Source organism: Gordionus sp. m RMFG-2023, chromosome 1, assembly GCF_954871325.1.
Source record: "Gordionus sp. m RMFG-2023 chromosome 1, tfGorSpeb1-WG-v2, whole genome shotgun sequence".
NCBI lineage: Eukaryota > Metazoa > Nematomorpha > Gordioida > Chordodea > Parachordodidae > Gordionus > Gordionus sp. m RMFG-2023.
In genome coordinates, this window is record NC_088775.1 from 11,953,087 (window position 1) to 11,979,109 (window position 26,023).

The 26,023-nt window shown below is 25.6% G+C and overlaps 3 protein-coding genes across 4 annotated transcripts; 2 read left to right on the forward strand and 1 right to left on the reverse strand.

The window, feature by feature from the left end:
* The first annotated feature begins 1,780 nt into the window (after positions 1-1,780).
* Positions 1,781-11,314, forward strand: LOC135923012 (transmembrane protein 184B-like). Of its 2 annotated transcripts, none has more exons than XM_065457599.1 (9): positions 1,781-2,011; positions 2,052-2,217; positions 5,952-6,042; positions 6,086-6,161; positions 6,208-6,299; positions 6,423-6,592; positions 9,416-9,594; positions 10,051-10,396; positions 10,490-11,314. In XM_065457599.1, exons 1-9 carry the CDS (start codon positions 1,856-1,858, stop codon positions 10,624-10,626), a joined length of 1,413 nt encoding a protein of 470 aa, XP_065313671.1. In that variant the 5' UTR covers positions 1,781-1,855; the 3' UTR covers positions 10,627-11,314. The 2 variants fall into 2 exon arrangements, with proteins under 2 accessions (XP_065313671.1, XP_065313670.1); XM_065457598.1 differs by having other exon boundaries at positions 1,786-2,011; positions 10,481-11,302.
* LOC135931649 (cell division control protein 45 homolog) lies at positions 10,726-19,163 on the reverse strand. Its single transcript, XM_065468894.1, has 11 exons — positions 19,128-19,163; positions 18,618-18,740; positions 18,406-18,567; positions 16,341-16,513; positions 15,830-16,009; positions 15,472-15,570; positions 13,870-13,975; positions 12,589-12,900; positions 12,080-12,163; positions 11,885-12,018; positions 10,726-10,978 (listed from the first exon to the last, which is right to left on the reverse strand). Exons 1-11 carry the CDS (start codon positions 19,161-19,163, stop codon positions 10,837-10,839), a joined length of 1,551 nt encoding a protein of 516 aa, XP_065324966.1. The 3' UTR covers positions 10,726-10,836.
* A 620-nt stretch (positions 19,164-19,783) lies between these two features.
* Positions 19,784-20,624, forward strand: LOC135931558 (large ribosomal subunit protein uL22-like). Its single transcript, XM_065468771.1, has 5 exons — positions 19,784-19,898; positions 19,949-19,989; positions 20,030-20,164; positions 20,205-20,400; positions 20,448-20,624. Exons 1-5 carry the CDS (start codon positions 19,859-19,861, stop codon positions 20,594-20,596), a joined length of 561 nt encoding a protein of 186 aa, XP_065324843.1. The 5' UTR covers positions 19,784-19,858; the 3' UTR covers positions 20,597-20,624.
* Positions 20,625-26,023: the final 5,399 nt, after the last annotated feature.

The following is a 26,023-nucleotide window of genomic DNA, read 5'->3' on the forward strand; positions in this document are numbered from 1 at the left end:
CAAGCTGATCTCTGATAAATTGGAAATATTGGTATTTCTAAAAAGAAATCTTCGTTATATTAATGTTAAATATTATTTTAAATATTTATTTCAAATTTCATAATATAATTGTTTATTACTTATTATATATATAGATTAATGTTATTACTTATTACATAAAAGTGAAATGTTATTACTTACTTATTATATAAAAGTAATTTAACAATAAAAATATTTTATATTTTTATAGAATTGCAATTGAATTGAATATAAACTATAACTGATCATTATAATATATTTAAATGACCTAAGTTATGGTATAGTTAAATTATAGACGTTATACTAATAAAAAGTATATTATAAATGAAAACCATTGGTATCTTTACAGAATACAAAATTAGATATGATATCAGATCGGTAATCGACCAATATCAATTTAATATCGGGAATATCGGATCGGCCTCCAAAAAAGTGGTATCGATATATCCCTAAAAAATATATATCCAAAATGATTTTAATTTGATATTCAACCATCTTTTATAAAAAATTTTAATAACAATTATCTAAGAGCGACTTAGTATAGATATTATTATGTTAATAATTATAAAATAAAATGTATAATATACTTTAATATGTTTAATTAACAAAGTTTGTAGAGGAGTTTGTTGAACCTGTAATAACATTTTTACTTGTGCAATTTTGACATTCAGCGTGTACCTTGTTCTTTTTTATATGAATTACTTTATAAAATTTTCCATCTAGAATTTTAAGATTCGGATTTGATTCAGGAGAACCTATCTCCATAATTTCATCTTCACTACTATGATTGTTAAACATTCTACAAATTAAAAAATATTACATACAAAATATATCCTTATCTTATTTAGTTTTGGTGTTGTTATTTTTAATCTATCAATCTGTGTGACCTGTAAAACTTCCAACTAATTTTGTTTATTAATATATTTAAAATATAGCGGGAAAAAATAAAGAAAATAATACAAGATTTCACGAAGAAAATAAAGTTACATTGTGTGATATGTAAATGTTTTAAACATGAATATTAAAAAGAATCTGTATCTGTATCTTTTTAAAGAAAATGAAAAAGATTCAAGATTCTTTTCAAAATAAAGGATCTTAGATACAGATACTAGTATCTTCTTAAAAATGTCAATAAGATACTGAGTACAAGATACAAAAGGATCTTGTATCTTAGATACAAGTATTCGCGGTACTGCCCAACTCTGGTCGTAAATTATTCGCTATGCAAATTTTTTTTGAAATTAGCTTCGCTGTTTAAAAGGATCATCAGATGGTATAATTAATATTAATATATTAATAAAATTCTTTAGTAAATTTTGGTCATTGTTTAATATATTTATGCTGTCCGACGGCGTGCATTATAATTATCTTAAATTTTAATTACAGTTATAACTCAAATGCTACCTGATGATTTGATATGACATGTCTGCACTATCTGACGGATCCAGTACTATATGGTATGTGATACTTGCGAATTGGTATATTTTATTAATATCTTCCTATAATTGAATAAAAACATTTTCATATTATATACATCTCATAAATATATATTTACCGATTATTACTTTATTTATCATAACATATGGCTCCTTATTTAAATTCCACTTAATTGGATAAAACTTTTGAAAATACACTATTATTATATTTTTTTAAAGTTACAGGAAATAAGGTTTTTAAAAATTGATTTTTGTTGTTGTTTAGTAAATTCATGTATGTAGACCGACGTTCTGTATCATTCTCTTAAAGATAGAATTATAACACCACTAGAAAATTTTCTGAATATAAATCAATATAAAAAATGCTAAAATGTAAAATCCCATAAAAATATTCCTTAATTATGGAAGCTCATAATTTTTATAATTATACCTTTAATAAAACTCAAAATGATAAAATTAATATAACTTCGAAAGATACAATTTTTTTACAATCACCTTTTACTCAAACCATAACAGGTTTTTTTGCATGGATTGCAATACTAATCACTTGTCATCAAGTAAATTTTTTTATATAATTCAATCTAATATTATATTTAGATATATAAACATTTAAGATATTATTCTGTACCAAATGAACAAAGGTGGATAGTAAGAATCTTATTCATCGTTCCAATATATGCATTTGATTCATGGCTGAGCCTTGTGTTCTTTAATAATGATAATTACTATATCTATTTTAACACTATTCGTGATTGCTATGAAGGTAATTTATTAATTCTAGATAAAATTTATTGCATAATATTATTAAGATTATTACATATTTTTTCTGGAAAGCTCTTTTGTGTGATTGCATATTTATTTTTTAATTTAAAAAAACATTAAAAATAAATAATATTAAAAATTTCCCCAAGTTTCAGTGCATTACCTAATTTTAATACCTTTATCTATTTTATAATATTCAGCATTCAATCTATGCTATTTTAGTGTTGTTAAATGGCTCAATTTGGGCTGATTTAAAAAAAGATAAACTCAATATTGTAGACAGGTAAATATTGCCTCTGCCTTAAGATCTCACTAATAGATGCCCTAACCTTTCTGTCATCTATGAATAAAATCTTCATTTTATTACAAAATATTTGAAAATTGAATGTAACTGATCTGATTTAAACTAATTTTCAATTACGATATAAAAATAATAGAGAATCTAATATATCATTAGATGTGTTCTTTTTTAATAATTTGGCTGGCAGAATATTTACTTCTTACTGAAGAAGCTGAAATAGCAATAAACCATTTGTTTATAATTCTTGCCATTAAGTTCAACCTCCCTATTTAAAGAAAATTATTTATTGATTTTTTTAATTGAATATTGAAAGTAAGAATGGGAAATACAAATTAATTATATTTCAGGCTAAGCAGAGCTAATATATTATCTATGATGTTCTGACCTTCAGGCTGGCCTTGTAAGACTTTTGTATCAGGTCCTCCTTGCAAATTTATTATCAGATTATGGACTTATACTCGATAATTTGAAATAATGGTTTATGGGCAAATTCTTTTGAGACATGTTTCTTATTTTTTTTAAACATAATCTACTTGATATTGTTAAGACAAATATAATTGTTGCCCAAAATAAGAATTTTTAAATTGTGTCCTTTTCTCCTTCCTTTGACTATATAAAGTGCATCACTAGGGTTTAAAAATATATAGGTGATAAAGTAAGATCTAGAGATCTGCAAAGTTAGGCCCAGCCCATACCCATCCCGAGTCCGGCCCAACTATTTGGGCTTGGGCCTAATTCTATGTATAATAATCTAGTCGGGCCGGGCCTAATATTTTTAAAAAAATTTGGGATGGGTCAGGTTGGACCTTGGGAATTTTTTTAAATATATCTAAATTTATAAATTTTATATTGAATTTTTTATGTAAAATAAAAATATTTGATTTTATTTATTGAAACTAAACGACATATAACATATGTCTTTTATTTTGAGTAATTATAAAAATTAATTTCTATATTTAAATAAATTCGAGCCTGGTCGGGTCGGTAAATTTTTTTAAAAAAAATTTGGGTTTGGGCCAGGCTGGCAGAACTTTTTTAAAAAAAATTCAGGTTCAGGCCGGGCCGACAGAACTTTTTTTAAAAAAATTCGAGTTTAGGCCAGGCCGGCAAAACTTTTTTTAAAAAAATTTCTGGCCAGGCGGCCTGATGCAGATCACTAGTAAGAGCAGTGGGGAAGCGAGAATTTGCCCGACCTTTGGTCGGGTCCCTATTATAAAATATTCTTATATATTATTGATTTTTTGGTGGTCTTTATAAGATCTCCATGAAAGTTGGCTGAACAAGCCATAATTCTAAAATATGGCAATGTTTTTTTCTTAATTAATGTCACTATAATTAGTATAGTAACCAGTTTAAAGAATAAATTTTAGTATCAAGATTTTGGCTAACCTTAAGATTAAAAACTAACTGAGCATTTATTCAGTAAATTTTATCAATGTTTAGATCATATTTGGATGTTAATTTTAATCCGTTTGGCGAGCAGTTTAAAAAAAAGGAAAATTGCCAAAATAGATATCGTGCTAAAATAGAAAATATAAAAAACTATATATCTAGCGTGCGCCAATATTTAATGCCTGATTAAATTCCTAACTCAAATTTAAGAACCACGAAAAGAAAAGGTTCAAAATAAAAACTATGACGTCAGGCTCTAAGCGTGAAATGAGCCAAACTTTTGGAAATGCTATTTATGAAAAGGTTAGGCTTTATTAGTATATTTTATCGCTTTATCCTCTTTGGTAGTTGGCTAAAATAGCAAAATAATTGCAGGTAGAAAAATAAAAAAATTTCAAAATTAGCATCACGCCAAAATGGAGAATATAGAAGTTCTAGCTAATGTTAATATTTAAGGCCTTATTAATTCTTTAATCAATTTCGTCAGCCATTAAAAAGAAACCGAATTATGAACCAAAAACTAACTCTGATATTATCTTAAGCGTAAAGTTAACTAATCATCTGGAAGCATTATCTGAAATTTATATCAATAATTAGGGCCTATTTCTTCTTTGCTGCTTCAACCCGTTTGGTAGATAGTTAGAAAAACATTGCAAAATAAAATAAATCGCTAAAATTGGCATCATGCTAGAAGGAAAATATAGAAGTGATAAACAATAGCATGATTAATACTTACTAGTTCATCGAACAGTTTTTTCCAGCCAGTAGATAAAAATCAGTTATAAAAATTACGGCAAGTCAGCTAAATCTTAAATATCGAATTTAATTATCAAAAATTAATTTTCTCTAAATATATTAAGGTTTCTCTTTCCCCGATTCTATCTTGTAATTTTATGATTTTCATAGATGTTATTTTAAATATAGTAGTAATATAAATCTTATTAAACATGATAGAATGAAAATTCTAGAAGCACAAAAGCAATTTTAAAAAATTATATACTCTAAATATCAACAAGTTTTACTATTATTATCATAAAAAATCCTATCATATTTTTAAAATATATAGACTTAATGTGGTTGTAACTTTGGTACTTTTATATTTAATAGCCGTAAAGGTAGTCATATAGTGCTTAACGTCTGTTGAAATTTGAATAAATTAATGATTGTTTCTTGGTAATGAAATCGACAAAGTAGATTTTTTTAAAACAGGAATATGACAAACTAGAGGTTGTTTTTTAAATTTTAGCCTTCTATTTAGTAAATTTTAAAAAATTTGCGGGTGGTGGGGGGGGGGGGGGGTTTAAAAGAAATTGCATTAGGACCTTAGGAATTTTATTTATTTAAAATTGCAAAAAATAAAGATTACCTACTATTAGCTTAATTGTTCCTGCCTCAATAGAATTTATTTTTTCTCTTCAAAAACGTTAAAATTTATGGAAAAGTAGCGCTTAATATCATGCCTTTTCCTTTTTTTTAGCAGGCGCTTGGCTATTTTTTAGAAAATTTATATTAAGCTGAGATGAGCCTCTGGCTTCTTAAATCGGTAGCTTATTAAATTTTTTATACAAACTTTAAAGGGGGTAGCCCAGATAATAAGATACTCTTATAGATTCATTATTCAATTTTGATACGATTTTTTTGAAAAAAATGGTGTCTAAAATGCACATTTAAATTGCGGGGTTTTTTTAAAAATATTATTGATAAGATAAAATATGATATCTTAATCTACAAAAAAATATATTATCCATTTATCCCCCCGGATATTTTTCCTAATTAAATATCGATTTTTAAAAAAAAAATTAAATTTTTTTTATTATTTTAGTTAATATATTGTTTAAAATTCTTTAAAAAATATTATAACAAATTGTCCTTCATTTTTCTAGACCATGTCATTGTGAATTAAAAACACTATATGGTAACTACACTTGATATAAAAAAATCAATAATCTAATCAAAATGTGACTTTTTAACCCCCTTGCCCTGAGGAATTTATATTTTCAACTGATTTATAAATTAAATATATAATAATATATTCTTTGTAGCGTTTGTTATATACAACTTTCTGAGTTTGTGCTATGAATACCTGAACGGTGAAGGTGCCATAATGTCTGAACTCCGAGGAAAACCCATTCCGTAATTTATTATTTTATATAGAAATTAGTTTATTTTTTTTTAGCCAAAATTTATGTTTCAGCACTTGTTGTTTTTCTTCTAAAGCCTACACCATCGAATTTTTGCGTTTTGTCAAACAGGTAAAATATAACGCCACAAAAAAAGCTTAATTATTTTTTATGTTAGGCCACTCTTCAATTCTGTTTCGTTAAACCTGTTGTGGCAATAATTACATTAATCCTGCAATTTTATGGCCTCTACAAAGATGGAAATTTTAGGTATGATTTAATGTCACACTTACATACTATTTGTATTTGTGGAAATGAAATGACTACTTATAAGAATTTTTCTTTGCTATTATGGCTTTTATTTTAATATTCTTTTTTCTAAAATTTAATCAGGATTAATTCAGGATATCTTTACGTGACAATGATCTACAACGTTTCAGTGACGTTGTCCCTAACAGCTCTTTACCTGTTTTATGTAGCGACTAAAAATATGCTCCGTCCATTTGACCCCATACTCAAATTCTTATCGGTCAAATCCATCATTTTTCTTTCCTTTTGGCAAGGTTGCGAAATATATATGTTTACCATTCACCCTGACGAGTTCATGTTTTTTTAATTTAAATGATACTAATGAAATCTTAGAATTTAGTCTTACTTAAAAATAAGTAATTTTTTTTAATTTAAAAATTTTTTTTATACAGGTTAAGACATTTATTAGACTAAATATATTTTAGATGGAAGTGGTGTTAATAGCTATTCCACACAATGCTTTTCTGATTGGTCCAAATTTTGTTACCAAATTAAAAAAAAATGTATACCATTTTTATTAATTGACATTAATTATTTTAGCCAACTTGATTACAAAATTAGGTTTTATTCGTTAACGGAGTTGAGAAATGTATTGATGATTTCAAAAATAATTTTATCGATCAATATAAGGCTAATACTCTACTACTAAAGCCAGAATAAATTTCTTCTGAACTTTGTATGAAATTCAAATATAAGCATACATTGAATAGGTGCAAGTTTAACGGGGTAAAGGAGAAGCGATCGAAAGGGCTTAGAAAAGCTACAAATTTTAAAAATAGACTACCCCTTTAGTGTTTATTAGCTTGCAGTTATATAAAGATAATGAATATACATTTGAAGTAAATTTCATTTAATTAGCATAACAACTATGTTTTAGATAAATTTTATAATAAATATTCAAGTTAACAAATTTAATTATCATAGATTACGAGTAGCACGAGCGACCATGATCCAACTGTATTTCTATTGGATCTTTAAGTCATACTGACTCAATTTAAATAAATATTTTTTAAATGTATTTTATAGAGATAAATATTTAGATATTTTTTTTATAATTGATATTACTAAAAAAAAAGATAAAATGGTTTACAATCATCTGCCTAATTTAAGATATTTAGATGAAGATGTCAAAGTAAGAGTAACTTGAAGCTCTAAAATTTAATGGGAATAAAAAAAATATATCAATCTATAATTAAAACAATAATAATTTTATATTAAAAGACTTTCATAATTTAAATCCAGCTGAAAGTAGGTATGATTTGATAAAATTTAATTTAAAGAAATGAAGAATATTCTGATGCTATTATTGAAATAGTTGAAAGAAACAAGATTCTTCCCGCTAATAGAATATGATAAACAGTCTAAAATTATATCTTAAAATTTTATTTATAGATCCAACTTATATCCTAAATAAAAATCTGATGCCTGTGTTTATGGGACTTTGTAATTGATAATAACAATGAAAGCTAACTGGTATTTATATGGATCCCCAAAGTCGAAGCATATGGACCAGTATTAATTTGAAATATCATAATATGATCAATATTAGAAAAGCTTAAATAGTTAATAACATTAAGAATTCAGGATATGATATAATTTTTTATGATTTAAATACTAAATACAATAATATCCCGGGATAAATTAAATTGTTCAAAAACTTTAGAGAATGCATAGTTGGTGAAGCAGCATTTGATATTCATAAAGTAGAAGATGTACCATACATTGGTTTATTATCTATTATACTTCTAAGCAGCCTTTCATCAGGGTGAATATAACCCAATCTTGAATGCTTTATAACTATTTTTGATTTAATGATTCCACACAATTTTTGCATTCGCCAGATTTATTATTCTAGCACAGGGAAGGTTAAGATAATTTGTCTTATATAAATACTCATAGCTTGCTTCAGATTTGATCTGTCATCATATTTAGAATAAATAGAAGCCTGATATAATTTAGATTTTGTTAAAGGACTGCTTAACATGAAATAAACAAATTTCAATTTTGCTTTAATAAATGCTTAGCGGTTCATAAAATCTTTAATTAGACATTATTACTTGGATTGAATCTGTAATGTTTTTTAAAATATATTACATATCTTTAACAGTAATACATATGTCTCAACTATGAGGATCCATATGAATAATATTTGACTTTCATTTTTGTTATTAGTTATATATCTTAAAAACATTGAGATACGATTTTTATTTGAGCTATAAGTTGCATCTATAAACAAAATTTTTGAATATAACTTAAGATTGTTTACCATTTCTGATTTTGATAATAAATAGGTTGGATAAATAGTCATGTTTTCTTTAACTATTCAATAATAGCACCAGGATATTTCTCTAATTAAATTCTTACTTTCCGTTGGATTTATGGCAGAGTTTCAAATTATGAAGGTGATTTAATATAAAATTATTATTGTTAATTATATTGATTTTTATTTATTCCTGTTAAATTTTAAAACTTCAAGTTATCTTTCTTTGACAACATCATCCAAATGTCTTTGATTAGGTAGATGATTGTAAACCACTTTATGATATTGTTAACCTGAATATTTATTATAAAATTATTTGAAACTTGAAATTTACTTTAAATTTATATTCATTATCTTTTTATAACCGCTAGCTGGTATATACACTAAAAGGACACTTTTTTAAAACTTGTAATTTATACAATAGATGCCTATATTTGAATTTCAAACAAAGTTCCAAAGAAATTTGTCCTTCCTTAATAGAGCTTTATGGCCTTGTATAGATTGATGAAATTATTTTTTCGAAATTATCAATACATTTCTCTAACACCTTTATTGAATAAAGTTAACTTTAGTAATTGAGTTAGACATTTTTAAAGATCTTTAATAAATATGGTATAAATTTTTAAATTTGGTGGCAATAATTGGATCGATCAAAAGGGGGATCTAGGCACTTCCTTGTTTTGTTAGTTAAATAATTTATTACTTAAATATTTATTTAGAAAACATATTCTAATGATTATTTACACAATTTTGTTATATCTATGCTATGATTATATTATAACTTATAAAATAATTCAATAATTTATTCTCTGATTAGGTGTAAGCTTAGCCATTTTAGAAAAAATGAACGTTATAAATCCGCTTAAAACTGAAGATGCAATTACTACCAGTTCAGGAACTGTCGCTGCTGGATACCAAAATTTTTTGGTTTGTATAGAAATGTTTTTGGCTGCAATTGCGATGAGATACGCATTTCCATACGACATATACTCTCAAGTTTTACAAATACCTGTTTTTAAATAAATTATTGAAGATTTATTTATTAATGCCTCCTTTACTAAAGTCTCAGATAGAATTTTTTTAATAGGAAGGTGATTTATTGAGGATTTCATTTTTATATTAATTTTAAAAATTATAATGTTAAGGGTTAGGGCTAATGCTTTAGTTAATTTTAGATATATCATGAGTTAATCAAGTTTTTGTATTTTTTGGAATATGTAATAAGTTGCTTTTATTATGTTACTTCTAACTATGTCTGTGCCGATCCGCCAATTTTTTTCTTATCTGATATTAATATAAAAACGATCTGTGAATGTGATTCGTTAAATACTTTTCTTGTTGCAAATAAAATAACAAAGTTTTTTTTCAAACGGTCCCAATTTGTAATATTGGCATAGTTCTATTTTAAGCTAATTTTAACAATACTACCCCCTCCCCATTTTTTTCGTGCAGAATCATATAGGAGGTAAGGGTCATCGAGTTACCATGCAAAGCATATCCAATAGCTTAAAAGATACCATGAACCCAAAGGATATGATGACAGACGCTATACACAACTTCCATCCACACTATTCACATTACACCCAATATCTCTCTAACAGTGCAAACAACGCTAATTCCAGTAACGCATCAACGAATGTTAACTCTGGGTTCTCAGCCAAGAACAAAACCAGCGACCAGGGAAGCAACAAAAATAAAGGTTATGGATCCGCTTCTAAATACTTGGGCAGTTCTAAGTCGAAAAAGCATGTTAAGCAAGCCTCCACCACGTCTTCCATCGATTTAGATCTAGGAATAGGTTCTATTAGATAACATTTTTATGATTAACGATATAAATTAAGCGATTCTTTGCTATACTACATTGAAACATTTTATTTATAAGGATTTGTAGGTCGTGATGAAGAAGATACTGTCAAAATTATTCCAGAAATACTTAAAGAAAAGGAAGATAATTTAGAACAAACACCCAGAACAAACGTCAATAATAATGTCACTAATACTTCATCCAACTTACTTATTTTAGATTGAAGTCTACAATTATTTTTATTGCCACATAACTCGTTTAAATTATTTATTTTTCTTAAATTAAAAATTATCGCATAAAATAAATAAATATTTAGTCTGAATTCATACTTTATAAAAAAAATGACAAAATGAACGATCTCATTAAAAAAAAGATCATGCACATTTATTTATAAATCAAAAAAGTGTTCTATAACAATATTTGAAATTCGATTTTTAATCCAGCATTGATATCAATGCGTCGAAAAACTTGCTTTTATCCTTACTCTTAATCATTATGATTGTCGGGTCGAAATTCGTGAGATTGAAAGTTGAGTTAGTATTACCAGCTGCTTGTTCGAATGCTTTGCCTAAAAAACTTATTAATAAAGTTTTAAAATATATTTATAAGGCTAATGAGTTAGACTTATTTGTTCTTTAATCCTAGTGGAATCAGTTAATTTAAATCATGCCATTAAGAAAAGAAGAAAAATTATCTTGCAAATATTTTATATTTATTATTTCGGCTTTATTTGTTTTTTTTTAAATATTTATTTGTAAACAATTTTTTTATGATATGATGATTAATATTTTTTTTAAAAAAAAATTATATTTAATGTTAAATCTTATTTATTTATATTTATCACGTATATTTTTTTACTGTATTTTGAGTATTAACAAATTAATTATTTTTAATCATAATCAGAAATAATATATTGATTTTATAATGACAATTTAATTCATTTTTTTTATACAATATAATTTAACCCAAATAAAATGAAGTTTAATAATTATTTTAATTATTAAGTTCTGAAAAATAAGTATCAAAAATTAGTAAAATATTTATAATGAATGGCATATATGTATTTGTTAACACTATAAATTTTTTTAAATAAAATTGCTGCATCTTAGCTCGTCTTATTTTGAAAATTTAAGTAACAATGTGATTTTTAGAATAGAAAAAAATAAGAATAAATCAAAAGAGGATGGTGTTCATCATATTTTTATTTTAAGAGAGCATTCTAAACTGCTAATAAATTTAAACAATGGATTCATTAAAATAAAAATTAGGATCAAGTACGAGTGAAAAAAAATTGGATCTGGTAACAATTATCTTCCATTTTCCGATTGGCCAATGACCGATACTTTAAAAAAAATAAGAATGATCAGGCTCAAAACTGATATTAAAAAATATGAATTAAAAATTAAGCATTTATTTTTTCTGGAAATATATAATCATAAATAAATCACGTTATAGATTCTTTGAATTAAAACAGGAATTTACTTTTTAGAAGAAGTTTCAATTATAGAAATAGGGGGTAATCCTATGATAGTACACGATTCCGGAAAATTTTCGTGAGCTTTATGGGGAACGCAAATAGCTAAAGGCAAATTTTTCGTCTTCTTTTTGCTATTATTCTAAGTTTAAATGTAAAAAAAATGCCACATTTTTTTTTATATAAATGGGAAAAATGAATACTTTGGCATGGTATGCATATAATAAAAAATTTGCTAATCGCCTGAGTATGTTGGGATTCATGAATCTGGCTGTTTTTGAGGAGTGCTAAATATATATTAATATATAAATTAACAGTAATATAAACTTAAATTTTTTTAAAATTTATGAAGGTTTAAATTATCATTTTTGAGGATAGATCAAATGGTCCAGCCCTATCAGATTTGACAAATTATTAATAAAAATGATTAAATTTTATCTTAACACTAGCTCATATCTCTCAAACCTAACCTTTAATCCTACCTACTCTAAATATATTTCATCCAATTAAAAAATTTCACTGAGTTATGGATTCCTTGAATTAGTTATTATCAGGCCAATGGCATCAGCTAAATTGAAACTATTGGTACATATCTCTGAAACATAGATTAAAAATGTTTTTTAACCTTATTTAATAAATTTAACTTAACTTACAAATAATTATTTTGGATGTAAAAATCCGAATTAATATCTTCTGCTTAAAAAATTCACACCTCTGGCAATGAGGCATATAAAAATGGTCCTACGGTTAACATCTGATGGGTGTCTAATACTGAGAGCGCTTCGTCGAATATGAGTTTAGCTTGCGATTTGGCTAATTCTATGCCCTTACATAGGAGAGAAAAATTATCTTTGTTAATAGAGAGGCAATCGAGAGTGCTAAAAAAGTCTAGGTTTTCTTCCGAATAACTGAGATTATTTTCTTCATTAGTAATTGCAAGAGCATCGGTATTGTTAGCTTGGGTTTGCATGCTGTCACATGTGTGTTGGAAAGGTAAGTGAGGTCTATTAGAATTTACAGGATTCTGAATTTGCAAATTAATTTTTTTTTAGATATAAGATAATATATGAAATTCTTTTAAATTTATAGCCACCTGAACTTTTAAAAGTAATCAGAATTATATTATTTATTAAATTGAATCTTTTTAATTCTTAAATAATCTTTATTTGATTAGATCTCTTGATATCAAAATAAAAATTTAAGATGAACAGGAAAACTGTACTACAAGCCATGAAAAAAAAAATAATAAAGTTAGATTCATTAGAACTAGATGACGATTTTTTTAAACTCTTCTATTTATAGTAGATATTATCACTCAAGATTTTATAATTTTAATATGTGCATTGTATAACAATGCGTGGAAAAAAATGGTAAATGAAAATTATTGATGTTATTTTTAAAATAGACCTTTTTTTTATGTCGCCACTAATATCTCGCCCTCATTTGACCTAATTAGTTATGAATTGTTCGTTTTATCTCCCTATTGTATAACATGTGATTCCGAAAGTTGGTTAACCAAAATTGGTTACTAATTTATATTTTAATAAGGCATCTCGAGCAAATACATTTGATAAAATTAATTAACATATTAGCTAATTTAGTCGAGGTATAATGAAATAGGCAAAATCCAAAAAGCGGTACTCAAATAGGAATAAACCTATAAATGGAGAATTTAATGAGGAAAAATAAATTGACTAGCCCAGTCAAGCCCCCCCCCCTTCCCATAAAGAAAACGATAATTTTTTAAAAAAACCTTTCCCACATAAAAAAATGAAAGTTTTTTAAAAATGGCGAAAATATAATGTACAAAAAAGAGAAAGAAATATAAAAAAAAACAAAAAATAGATATTATTTTTTATTTCATAATTATTTTAAAATTTAACCCCCCCCCCCCCTCCCAAATGGAACTAAATATTAGACATGTTAATTTGTTTGAAATGAATTACACAAGAATATATATACCAAATTAGAGTTCTTTTTTTTAGCAATTTACCGAATTTTCTAAGATTGAATTTAGTGCCAACGTGTAGTCTGTAGCGCCGAAACTTTTGTTATAACCAAATGAAATAGAAAAAGATGGAAAGTTTATGTCTTCGATTCTGTGTCAAATAAATTTTTTTGCAAAAAAAAATTAATAACTTCCATTCCAAGCGTATTATCTAAAAATAAAGATTTCAGTATTTCAAAAATTCCTTCTAGCCCTAAAATAAATCACGAATCTTTAATATAAAATGTATAGATCAGACAGTAGTTAATAAATACACCATATAAATGTAAAAAAAAGGACAGAAGGTGTTTTCAAAAAAAAACCAAAAAGTGCAAAATACAAAAAATAAAGAAATCAATATTAAATCAAAAACTTAGTTTTCTTATCAATTATTACTAATATTAGAATTTATTTTAATTTTTATTACATAAAGTTAAATTTTAAAACTAGTTTTAAAAAAAAACCAAAAGAAAACAAAGTTTATTAAAAATCAATATTTTCTTTATCAAAGAGAGAAAGTTGTTCAAAATGCCAATTATGAACAGGGCTATGTTGATCTGCAAATTATTCACATATATGACCTAATATTACCACAAACCCGATCCGATATATTTATCGATTCTTATTTACAATCTATCCTTGAACCAATGTCATAGAAAAAAATTAATTTTTTATTCAAAAAACTAAATAACTAACTACGAATGAGTAAGTGCAATTTGTTTTTTTTATTCTCAAAAAGTTAATAACCTCATTTAAAATATGGGCAATATTTATCGTTAAAATGTTTTGTTGTTAAACACCTTAATTTAAGCGATTTTTAAAAATAGCAAAATCAAATTCTAGAAAATTTGTTATTACCTATGTATCGAAATTTCCCTCATAGATGTATAAACCTTTCTACCATCTATGGGAAAAATCTTCAAGCTTAGATAATTCTTTTGGCTAATATCTTAATTTAGCCTTTTTTAAAAAAATAATCGGCTAAACAAGGAGTTTAACAACACTAGCCGAATAAGACTTGTTAGATATTTTAAAAATTCTTTCTTTGCAGCAATATAATTATTCAATTTTTTATAAATAATTATGAATAAATTAAATTTGATTTCCTATTATTAATTTATTATTACACACAATCATAAAAAACCAAAATATGTATCAGTTTTTTAAATATCTGTTCGATCCTATATTTTTTTAAAAAACGCTAATTATCTGGATATTTAATATCGACACAGCCCTAATTATAAAATGGTACTATAATACAACCCACCACTTCGTTCGAGATAATTATAAATTTCTTGTTATAGAAGGTTTATCATCAGAAAAATAACAATAAGGAAATAATATTCTTAGTTTTTTACATTTTATCGTCACTAAGAAACGAAATTAACTACAAATACTTTATAAATGATATTGTTGGTTTGATATAAATGCTACTTTTATTATTTCATTCAAAAAATAATTAAATGATGAATTATCACAAATATCTAAAACTTTTTTAAAAACAAGAACTTTAAGAATCACAAAAGTTCTTAAAACATTCTAATTATATTAAAAAGTTAACTTAATCAAATTTTATTTTTACAAAGGTCAATGTAATGAAATAAATACCTATATTTTTCTGCGAATTCTTCAATCCACATTTTGGCGTTCTTCCTATATTGAAAATCCATGCACATAAACTTTTGCTTGCTTTGACTCAGAGGTATGCTAATTCAATTTTTTTTGATTAAGATACACACAAAAAACAATATATAAATATTTATATGCCTATCTCATCCTCATAGATTACAAGCATTTAGATTGATAGAATTATGATATTATACAATGATAAGACAAAATTTTGTGCTAAGGTAATCTTTAAAATATAGGTAATTAAATTCAAACAGCCTTCGTGAACGATTCAATCAGTTTTTTTAATGAAAATAAATCACAACATACTGTACCAATAAAGTTTATAATTATTAACCCCATATCAGCGAGAAATTCATTCAAGCGTTTCCGGCCAGCAGTGGTCCAAACTTTAAAATGGCAGGCTATATTTTTAGAATAGAATAGGCTGTCAAAAAGTGTCCAATGCCTATACATGTACAAATTCAACTCCGATATCACTTTGATAAACACTTTTTCGTTGTTTTGTGGGTCTGTCCTTAAAATTAATATTTTTAATAAACAAAAAATTAAGATTAATTTAGTAGGTTTTTTTATAAAAAAATTATCGTTCGCTTTTTGGGTCAATCATAAACTTAATTATCCATAAAATTTACATGGTGCCTTCATAAGTTGACCATTGATATAAACTTTTTTTGTCAGTTTATATTATTTGTCAAGGAGGTATAAATCCAATCCATATGGTCAAAGTAAGGAGGTGATCACCTTGAAAATTTTCTAGAACATAGACTAGACAATATATAAGATTACGAAATGACATCACAGTACTATATATTATATGGATCATTAATACAAAAATAAAGATAAACTTATGATTTAAGCGGTGAACATGATTTTTCAATTTGGAAAGTTCCAAAATGTATTTTTCAAGTTGAATGTTATTGTTTAAATAATGATTGGTAAGGGCAAGTATAGCACACCACAAAAGTGAGTTAGTTTCCTTGGAAAGCATCCACGATATGTTATACATGATCAACGATGTCTAGGAAAATATGGGTAATTTTTTAAAAAAAAATTGTTTAGTCAAATAGAAAGAAAAATAAATATAATTCCTCCAATTAAGATATCAACGGTTCTAATCTGATTCTTAGTTAAGAATTCTAATAGTTTATTTATAATGGTTTGTTCCAGTTTAGATATTAATATTGATTCTTTTGGGTTAGTATGGCTTTTATCAGAGTTGTGCAGACCATGAATACTGTATCTTGTACACAGTATCTTTTTGACATTTTTATAAGATAATATCAAAGTATATATCTTATTTTCTTCGGCAATCTTGAATTAATTTTCTTATTTTTTGGCCAAATTTTATGGAAAATTCAAAATTCATATTAAGATAAATAGATATAAAATAACAACATCAAAATGAAATATGTAAAGATTATATTTTATATATAAATGTAACTTGATAAAATATCATTACCAATTTTATGTAATATTTTATAATTTGTTTGTAGTATGATTAAAACTCATGGTAGTGAAGAAAAAAGTAGTGAAATTTAAATCATGGAAATAAGTTGCTCTGAATCTAATCCCTATTTTAATATTTTATATGGAAATATTTTAAAATAAAAGTTAAAAAAGACAATACACAGGCTCTGTATAAACAAAAAAAATGAAAAAGGGTTCAGTACAAATTTTTTTAAACATATTAAAGTAAATTATTTATATGTGGTTAAATGGGATATAGATCATCTTAAAAATTCAAGTTTACAATATTGTCTACCATTATTAAAAGCTACCCAAGATGGTATGGGCAAACGATTTTAAGAAAATATATTTCTACATATAATGAGACTTTTTTGGCATCAATTTCACATCTATATTTTAAGAACTAATGGATTGAGCTGGATGATAAAAAAAATACTTTCAAAATATATTATTAAAAGAAGCCTTCAATAGAATACCAGAGTATATAATCAAGCTCAAACTATAACACCAATAGATTTAACATCTAGTAAAGAAATGTAGGATTATTTTTCTTTTAATGAAACAAATGTTGCCAAGTTTGAACTGGAGACTTTAAATTATATTAAGAAAGTTGAGATACATCATAAATGCTTAATTATTATCCTTCTATTAGAAAAATATTTTTAAAATATATTACTGCAATACCTATATCAGATTCAATTGAAGTGTTATTTCGTTTTGGCACATTGTTAAGTATGCTGAAATGACAAAGGTTTAATGATAAATTATTTGAAAAATTTGATTATCTCATAAAATAATGAATCTATTTTAAATACTCTTTTGTAAATTAATATTTCAACTCCTATTAAAAAAAATACTATCTCTTCCCTATCTGTGCTAAGAATGGGATATCTTTCTTAAAATATTTGTATGTTATGTTCTTAATAAATAATAAAACTGTATTTTATAAATTCTTATTTAATTTGATAATTTTAAAGTATCTTGTTTTTAAGATACTTTAATTTAACAAAAGATATAAGTATCATTATATTTTCTGACTAGAATCTGTATCTAAGATTCATTTTTTTTATAAAGAATCTGCATCTAGATTTTTTTTTCCAAAGGACCTGCCCAATTGGCTTTTATAAATTTTAATTTTTTTAAAATTAATCATATTTTATTTTAATGAACCATCTAATAAAAATATTTTATAATAAACACCCTTCAAAGAAATGTTTAATAATTAAGTGCCATAACCTTAAACTATATATAAATCTGTATTATTAATTTTGTAAATATATTAAATTATAAATATAATTTTAAAAATCATTATGAACCAGTGCATAAGCATTTATAACACTTTTTTTTCTCCTCCTGAGATTTTATTATAATGCTTTCCTGGTTCAGAAATTCATTATAATCAATGATATCTTCAATAATAATATTATTTAATCCATTACTAACAGGATTGGCCCAGTATGAGTATTGAGTATATTCCGACAAAACCTTTTGGCGAATTTCCTCAATTCTTATCTTTTTCTTTTGTCGTTTAAGAGTTTTTACTAATTTATTAATATTTTCATGTTTTCTCTCATCATCAGAACTATTACTAACATCAGATTCATTCTAATTGAAAATAAAATGTTAAAAATCTATAAAATGTTAACTCTACTCACCTCATTAGAAGGAAAAATATCAGCATAATCAGGAAATGATTGTTCTTCTTCTTCATCAACAACAACTATCACTTGTTCTACATTATATATATTATATACATCGATTGGACGATGACTAAAATACTTATAATATGTTATATATACAAAAAATGTACTGATCAATTATATAAAAACGAGTTTCAGGAGGGGGGTTTAAATATTCAATAATATCAAAATTAGCCCCACAGTTTATTAAAATAATATTTTGAAAATGTGTATAATCTTGGTATACTGTCAGTAATGCATATTTATCCCGAATAGGTATTACAGAATAAGATAAATTATCAGATTGCAGCAACTCCTACATTCAAAACACTAGAATTTATATTTTATAAATAGCTTACTATTAAAATTTTGGATGAACAAATTGAATCAACATCAAATGATACAAGAATTAGAACTTTCTAAAAATAAAAAATAAACATGGTATTTTAAATAAGAATAACTTGATTACAGAGCTTTCTATAAAACTCCTCTATTATTTGATTCGTTATCATCCAAATACATTTATTTGAATATTGCGGGATAATCACATAAAAGATTTGCTAAAATAAAATTGACAACCTGCCTGTTTAAAAGATATATGAAATAATATTTATAAACATATGTTTATCTAATAAAATATGATCAAGTAGTCGTAATCCATTAATTAGGCATTTAAACTTATGATACTTCACATATACATAATCTAGTCATTTTTTCATAATTATTTATCTCGTAGTCATTTAATCTAAGCAAACCTATATTTTACCATAAAGCTGAGTAGATTATTATTTGACAAATATTCTGCTGTTTTATAAGTACATTATCACATGTTGTTTGCTAGGAAAGTTATTTTATCCAAGATAATTTTTATTATTACAAATGAATACATATCTAATAAATTTATTACTAATTGGATACTAAAACCATTAGTTGAACTTTATTTTTATGAATTCGATATTAAATCTCAACATCTACATATATTTGTCAAAACTATTTATAGTTTATTTTATAAAATAAGTAGTGGATCAATCTTATCCAAAATGATAATATTTGGAATAATCAAATCTTGAATAAGAAAATATCAATTTAGTAAGCACAATCTAAGTGACCCATTTCCCCATTAAAATAAATAAATTTTTATTATAATAATTTCGTTTAATAGCACTTTATTTGTATAGTGGATTTTCAGGTGAATTTCCTTTTTCTATTATTCCCATATGACGAGATATAGCTTTGAACCAGAGACTGCCTCTAAATGTTTGATATTATAATTTAAATTTAGATATACATATAATTTTAAAATATAGGCGTTAAAGCAAGGGGAAGTAATTTAAGAGTACATTTTAAGGTAAAAATAAATTGAATATATAGATAATAATTTTATTAAGAATACTCGCGAAACAGCTCATGCCATACGACATATGCACTTAAGAAGGGCTATAAGATATTTAAAAAACGTTATTGTTAAAAAAGAAATAGTGCCTTTCAAACGTTATAACGGTGGAGTTGGAAGAAAAGCTCAAGTAATTTTGCATGAAAGAAAATATATCATATATAATAAAGGCCAAAGTTTGGAAATGGACACAAGGAAGATGGCCTAAAAAGTCAGCTGAATTCTTATTACAGTTATTAAAAAATGCTGAAAGCAATGCTGAATATAAAGGTCTTGATACAGATCATTTAGTTATTGAACATATTCAAGTTAATCGAGCCCAAAAAATGAGAAGAAGAACATATAGAGCACATGGACGTGTAAATCGTAATAATTTTATAACTTATTTTTCATTTATTTAATAAATTTTTAAGCTTACCTTTCAAGTCCTTGTCATATTGAATTGATTTTAATTGAAAAAGAGCAAGCAGTTTTAAAATCAGGAGTTGAAGAAATTGAATCAGGGAAAAAGAAATTGTCTCAGAAAAAATTAAAGAAAGCTAAAATGATGCAAAGAGGATAATAAATTTTATGATTATATTTAATTGTTATATAATAATATAATAAAATTTGTATGCCTGTGTTTGGTAATTGTTTTTTTAGACAGTTTAAATATATCAACAAATATTAAATTAATATTTATAGGTTATCTTGAAATTTATAATATTCCATATTTAAAATAAACACCTTGATAATTAATCTTATAGGAATACACATTGTTGCTAGTGTCACTAGTATTGGTGGTTCACAAATATTTTTTTAGAATAAGATAATCACAATTTTTTGCATATCCATCTTGTAAAATTCTAATTGGGTTTGACTTTTCCTAAAAATAGTAAAATTTTAATAGATTGGGCAACTTGTGGCAAAATTCTTAATAAGCTGGGCTTTGCACATCTTTATTTTGTATACTAAATCAGAGGTCTTCATGGACCTTAATTTTTTGACCAAGCCTGGCCCATTCCTGCAGTAAAAAAATCTTAAGGCCCAGGCCTGGCCTATTCCCATAGTAAGTCAAAAAAAATTCCAAACCCATATCTGAAAATTTAATTTATTGTTCTTTAATAAAAATAAACAATATTTTTTGTTTATAATTCTAAAATTTATTATTAGAAGAAAAAAGGTGGCAATATTTCTTTTTGTTACCAACTCTTTTAAATAAGCTAAATTTAAATTTATGCCCAAGCCCATTTTAAAAATTCAAAAATCCTGGCCTATGTCCATTGGAAAATATGATATTGGACTGGCCCATGGTACTCAATTTAGTAATAATTGAAGCGGGGCATCCAAAAATCATGCTTTGAATATTTATGAAATGAACTAAAATAAAAAATTGTATTTTAAACTTCTTTAAAGATGATTATATGTTGATATCACCTTAACTATGGGCCAAAAAAATTTTTTGGGTTGAACAAGTGCTGAATTTCACTCATTTTTGATCAAGTTTGGGCAAATTTTAAGTAATAATTAAAGAATTATTTTTCATTGAAACAAAGTAATTATTGATTTACAGCTTTTAATTTTTAAATTAAAAATTCAGGTTTCTGCTGGTAAAAAAAATTGAGCCAAATGCATTATTTTGTGCTTTCCTGTTTATTTCAAATTCATTGCCATGCCATGTGAAATGGCATTTCAATACTCAATAAGGAGTTGAAATGTGAATCATGTATTTTAACGAATATAGATACCATACACGATGTTCACTTATTTTATTAGAGTTTACCTCTTTGTAGTTTAATAGCTAAGGAAGAAGTAGATATAGTGAAGATTATTAGTTCCATTCCTGGCAGAATAGTAAGAAGTTGTATTTATAATTTTAAGTATACAATGTATCTGGTAAGCCTTTATGATTACCTAACATTCTTAGTTTAGGGATTGTTGATTGATAGACATCATAATTTTATGTTATGTTAAACATGTAATATAAATATTTCCATAGCTTTACGTTTTGACCCATTTACTTATTGGAATTATTCAAGTCTTATATTAAAATAAATTTATTTCCTATGAGTATGAACTGTGAAATGATTGTTATATTCATATTTTTAGCCTATTCATATATAGCTAACATCAATCAAAAAAGAAAAATTAATCACAGTCCATGGAAAAAATTTAATTGATGGCACACCGTGTTAGTCCTAGGTATTGTGGCAGGAGCATTGCAATTATAAAAAATAGAAAGCCCTTTAAAATAGTTGCAATTTTAGTTTTTCCAAGAATTTGGGGCAAATTTTTATTTATTTTTTTGAGTTTATATTGAAGCATTTCTATAATAAGATTTCTTACCAGTCATGATACGCCGTCGTTAACAGAAATCTAATTTTTGCAAAATATTTTCAGAAAATGGAACCGATAAGAAAATCCAATAAGGTATGAACTATCCCCTTTGCATCCTATCCACAATTACATTAATACTACAATTTTGTTTAAAAAATATTATTTCATGATGAATTTTTTTTTAATAATAAGCTAAAATAACATTATTCAATTTTAAGGGGCACTCTAAAAAATTTGTGCCTGCATATCTGAAAAGTATTGCGCGAGACTGACAACATTGATAATTCAAGAGTTTAAAAACCTTAGAGATAATTTTAAATTGTGGTATCATCCTATAATTTCCTATTTTAGAATTAACATTTTTATTAAAAAATAACCTGTTGGAACAGAATTTGTACATTAAAAAAAAGCCAGACAATTCATTCATTAAGAATCGGGGCGTTGCAATGCAAATCTCTTATTTTGAAATTGACTAACTAATATTCATTAATATAACAATGTGTTTTTCATATCTTAAGAGTTTCTAAATTAAATCTATAAATATGGTAAATTAATAAAAGAAATAATAATTTATTATATGATCCAATTACGATTAGACGATGTATATTATATCATAACACCATTGATTTATAAAACGGTTATTATAGAAATAGCCATAGAGTAGAGATATAAGAGCCTTCATTGGCATTGAAGATAAAAAGATATAGATATATAGACATTAAGAATATGATGGCTGGAAAAACGTACAAAAGTATTTAATGGGGCGAACTTCTTGTAAAATCTTAACAGGCCACGTTTAATTTTTCATCAAGTTTTAACAGCCCTAATTTTTCATCCGGTTTTGACAGACTGGGCCGTATTTCAAAAGAAAATATAGGCCCAAAACACCCAGGCTTTGCAGACCACTAATTTTAATTCAAATCACATGCTTCTTTTATCCAATTATTTATACCTCTATTGCTGATATGTTTCGATATTCTTAATAATTATGTTAGAATAGCTTTAATAATAATATATTTCTATTTTTTACACCCAATGATTCCAAGTGTTGTCATCATTTTACCACCTTACATACATTGTATTAAAAATTGAAATACTTTTGCATCTACGAAGCAGTTTTGTTATAAATTAGTGCGCTACTTTTTTCAGTAGCGGTAGTTTTAGCTGGCTACCTTTTTTAGAAAATAACGATAGCGGTAGCTCGCTATTAATTTAGAAAATAGCCAAGTAGCGCTTCAATTTTACATAATAAATACATCTAAAAATTATTAAAATATATTTTTTTGATTAAATCTAAAATTATAATCCTTTAATTTAATTTTGAAATTTATATTTAAAAATATACATTATAAAACTAGTTATCATTATAAATCTAGTTATTAAAAATGTGTGAGATTAGTGAAGATAGTGAAATTTCTTTGGAAAATGAGAAAAATATAGATTATCCTTTCCCAAAATTCAAAAAATACTTTAATCTTGAAGAAAAAATTACTAGTGGATATCGGTTTCAATGCAAGAAAATTTTGCCAAACACTGGTTAAAAGGCATTGAGAAAAGGTCAAAACTTTATTTTTATTTTCTATTATACAAATATAAAATGGAATATAGGAAAATAATTCCCCGGAAAAAAAATCCCGGAAATAAATACCCGGAAAAAAATTCCCATAGAAAATAATTCCCCGGAAAAAATTCCCTCTGAAAAAAATTCCCCATTTTTTAAATCCTATAAAATATTAAATTATTTTTATAAAATTAACAATATAGGAAAAAATATCCCCGGAAAAAAAATTTGAAGGAAAGTTTTAATAGAGTGGATAAAATTTATTATTTTCTGATAGAGCAGTAACCAATATAAAAATAAAAGATTTCATTAATCTCTACAATCATGAAAATGATTTTGGGATAAAGGCTGAGTGACATTTTTTGAAACCGCACAAGGTAAAGGTCCATGTGACATTTTTTGAAACCGCACAAGGTAAAGGTCCATGCGACATTTTGAGGGCCGTTACTAAACGGTTAGCAGCTCGAGCAAGTTTGCAACGTCCATATGAACATCACATATTGACAATAATAGATTTATTTAACTATGCAAGAAATAATTTCTATGCGGTAAATTATATATTTGTGAGCACTAATGAATATATGAACATAGAAAGTCATCTTGAAAGCAGATTTTTGAAAGCAAAGAGAACTTCTGGAACACAAAGTTCCAAGCTTTTATTCCTCTAACGAAAACAAAAGTCATAATTTATTAAAATTCCTTGGATGATTATAATATATGATATATTTAATTATAAAATTTTGATTGTATTATATGTAATGCAATTTGAGGCAAATAAAGTTATAAATATATTTAGAATTATTTTGTCAAGTAACTTCAAGACAGAATTTAACTAAAGTCTTAAACAAAGCTCATTATTCCAGCCACTTCTCAAAAATTTTGATAAAGATTAAAAAAAAGTAAGGGCCTGTCATTTAGACATAATTTTTAAATTAACATTATTTCATAACTATTCATTAAATTAAAATATGATGATATTAATGTTAAATTTGTTCAATTTTAGCCATGTAAAGAGTGATACTCTTAACCCCATGTTTATCCCTGTCTAGGATTTTGTACAAATATAAAGCAGTGTGATATCTATCTACAGAAAAGAAATTTTGAAAAAAAATACCTTTTTTTTCTATGGCCATTTTCGGTTTTACACATCCGGTTTTCGATATTAATATAATGTCCATCATATTTATTTTCATGTCATTTTAAAGAACTTTTATTAATCTACAAAATAAAATTTAAATTATTTTTCTAACATAATTATTTCTCGAGATTGAAAATGAGGTGCATTTTGTCAAAAATGTACCATTTTTCCGCGCTTTAAACGGCCATATCTTAGCGGGTAAACAGTGTTGGAAGATAAAATTTCATTTTTTTCTTAGTTATAGTATATACTACCAGTATATAAAATTTAAGAAAAATGAAGGGGGTGGGGTTGAAACCTTGGTTGATTTGATATGGAATTTACCATATTTTTTGGTAGCGTTCAATTACTTGAGAGAGTCTTTGAATTAAATAAGCTTTGGTAATCAGTGATTAGGATCAATACTTTTTTTGAAAATTTATAATCAGATACAATTTTTAAAATCAATAGTATTAAACATAAAAAATTTTCATATGTTATTTTTGTCCGGGATTCAAACTGATATAAACGAACGGAACAGAATAGTGTCATAATATTCATTTTAATGTTATATATATTTTAACCCTAGTGGCTAGTTAGAAATTACCCCCCCCCCCTTCATGGTATTCAAGTCTAGATGAAAAGTGGATTACGGAAATAACCTTTCTCTTTCTAGGGAAAAATTTGTTTTCACATTTTTCTTTTCAATTTTAAATTGTAAAACCTCTTTCATAATTTTTATATATTTCTATAAAAATCTATATCGTCACAAATACAGTGACCCCTACACTTTTTGAGGGATAGAAGCAGAATACCCCCCTAAAGTACCCCCCCCCCCCCATTGTAAATTATTTTTTGACACCAATAAATTTTAAAAATAATTTTTATTGCATCAATATTTATTATAATATAAATATAATGTAAAAAATATATGCTTTAAAAATATTATTTTTAAATTAATAATTTAGATAAATTAGGGGAAGAGAAAGCAAAAG

Bases quoted from the DNA above. Each gene is read 5' to 3' on its own strand.
- LOC135923012 (XM_065457598.1), top strand. From the start codon at position 1,856: ATGGAAGCTCATAATTTTTATAATTATACCTTTAATAAAACTCAAAAT. The intron at 6,300-6,422 runs GTATGATTTAAT...AAATTTAATCAG, and splicing joins TACAAAGATGGAAATTTTAG to GATTAATTCAGGATATCTTT. The intron at 6,593-9,415 runs GTTGCGAAATAT...TTCTCTGATTAG, and splicing joins TTTTCTTTCCTTTTGGCAAG to GTGTAAGCTTAGCCATTTTA.
- LOC135931649 (XM_065468894.1), bottom strand. From the start codon at position 19,163: ATGTATTTGGATGATAACGAATCAAATAATAGAGGA. The intron at 16,010-16,340 runs GTTTATCTTTAT...ATTAATTTTAAG, and splicing joins GTTCACCGCTTAAATCATAA to GACAGACCCACAAAACAACG. The intron at 15,571-15,829 runs GTTAATAATTAT...AAATTGAATTAG, and splicing joins GAATTTCTCGCTGATATGGG to CATACCTCTGAGTCAAAGCA.
- LOC135931558 (XM_065468771.1), top strand. From the start codon at position 19,859: ATGACGAGATATAGCTTTGAACCAGAGACTGCCTCTAAAT. The intron at 19,990-20,029 runs GTAAAAATAAAT...AATTTTATTAAG, and splicing joins ATTTAAGAGTACATTTTAAG to AATACTCGCGAAACAGCTCA. The intron at 20,401-20,447 runs GTAATAATTTTA...TAAATTTTTAAG, and splicing joins AGCACATGGACGTGTAAATC to CTTACCTTTCAAGTCCTTGT.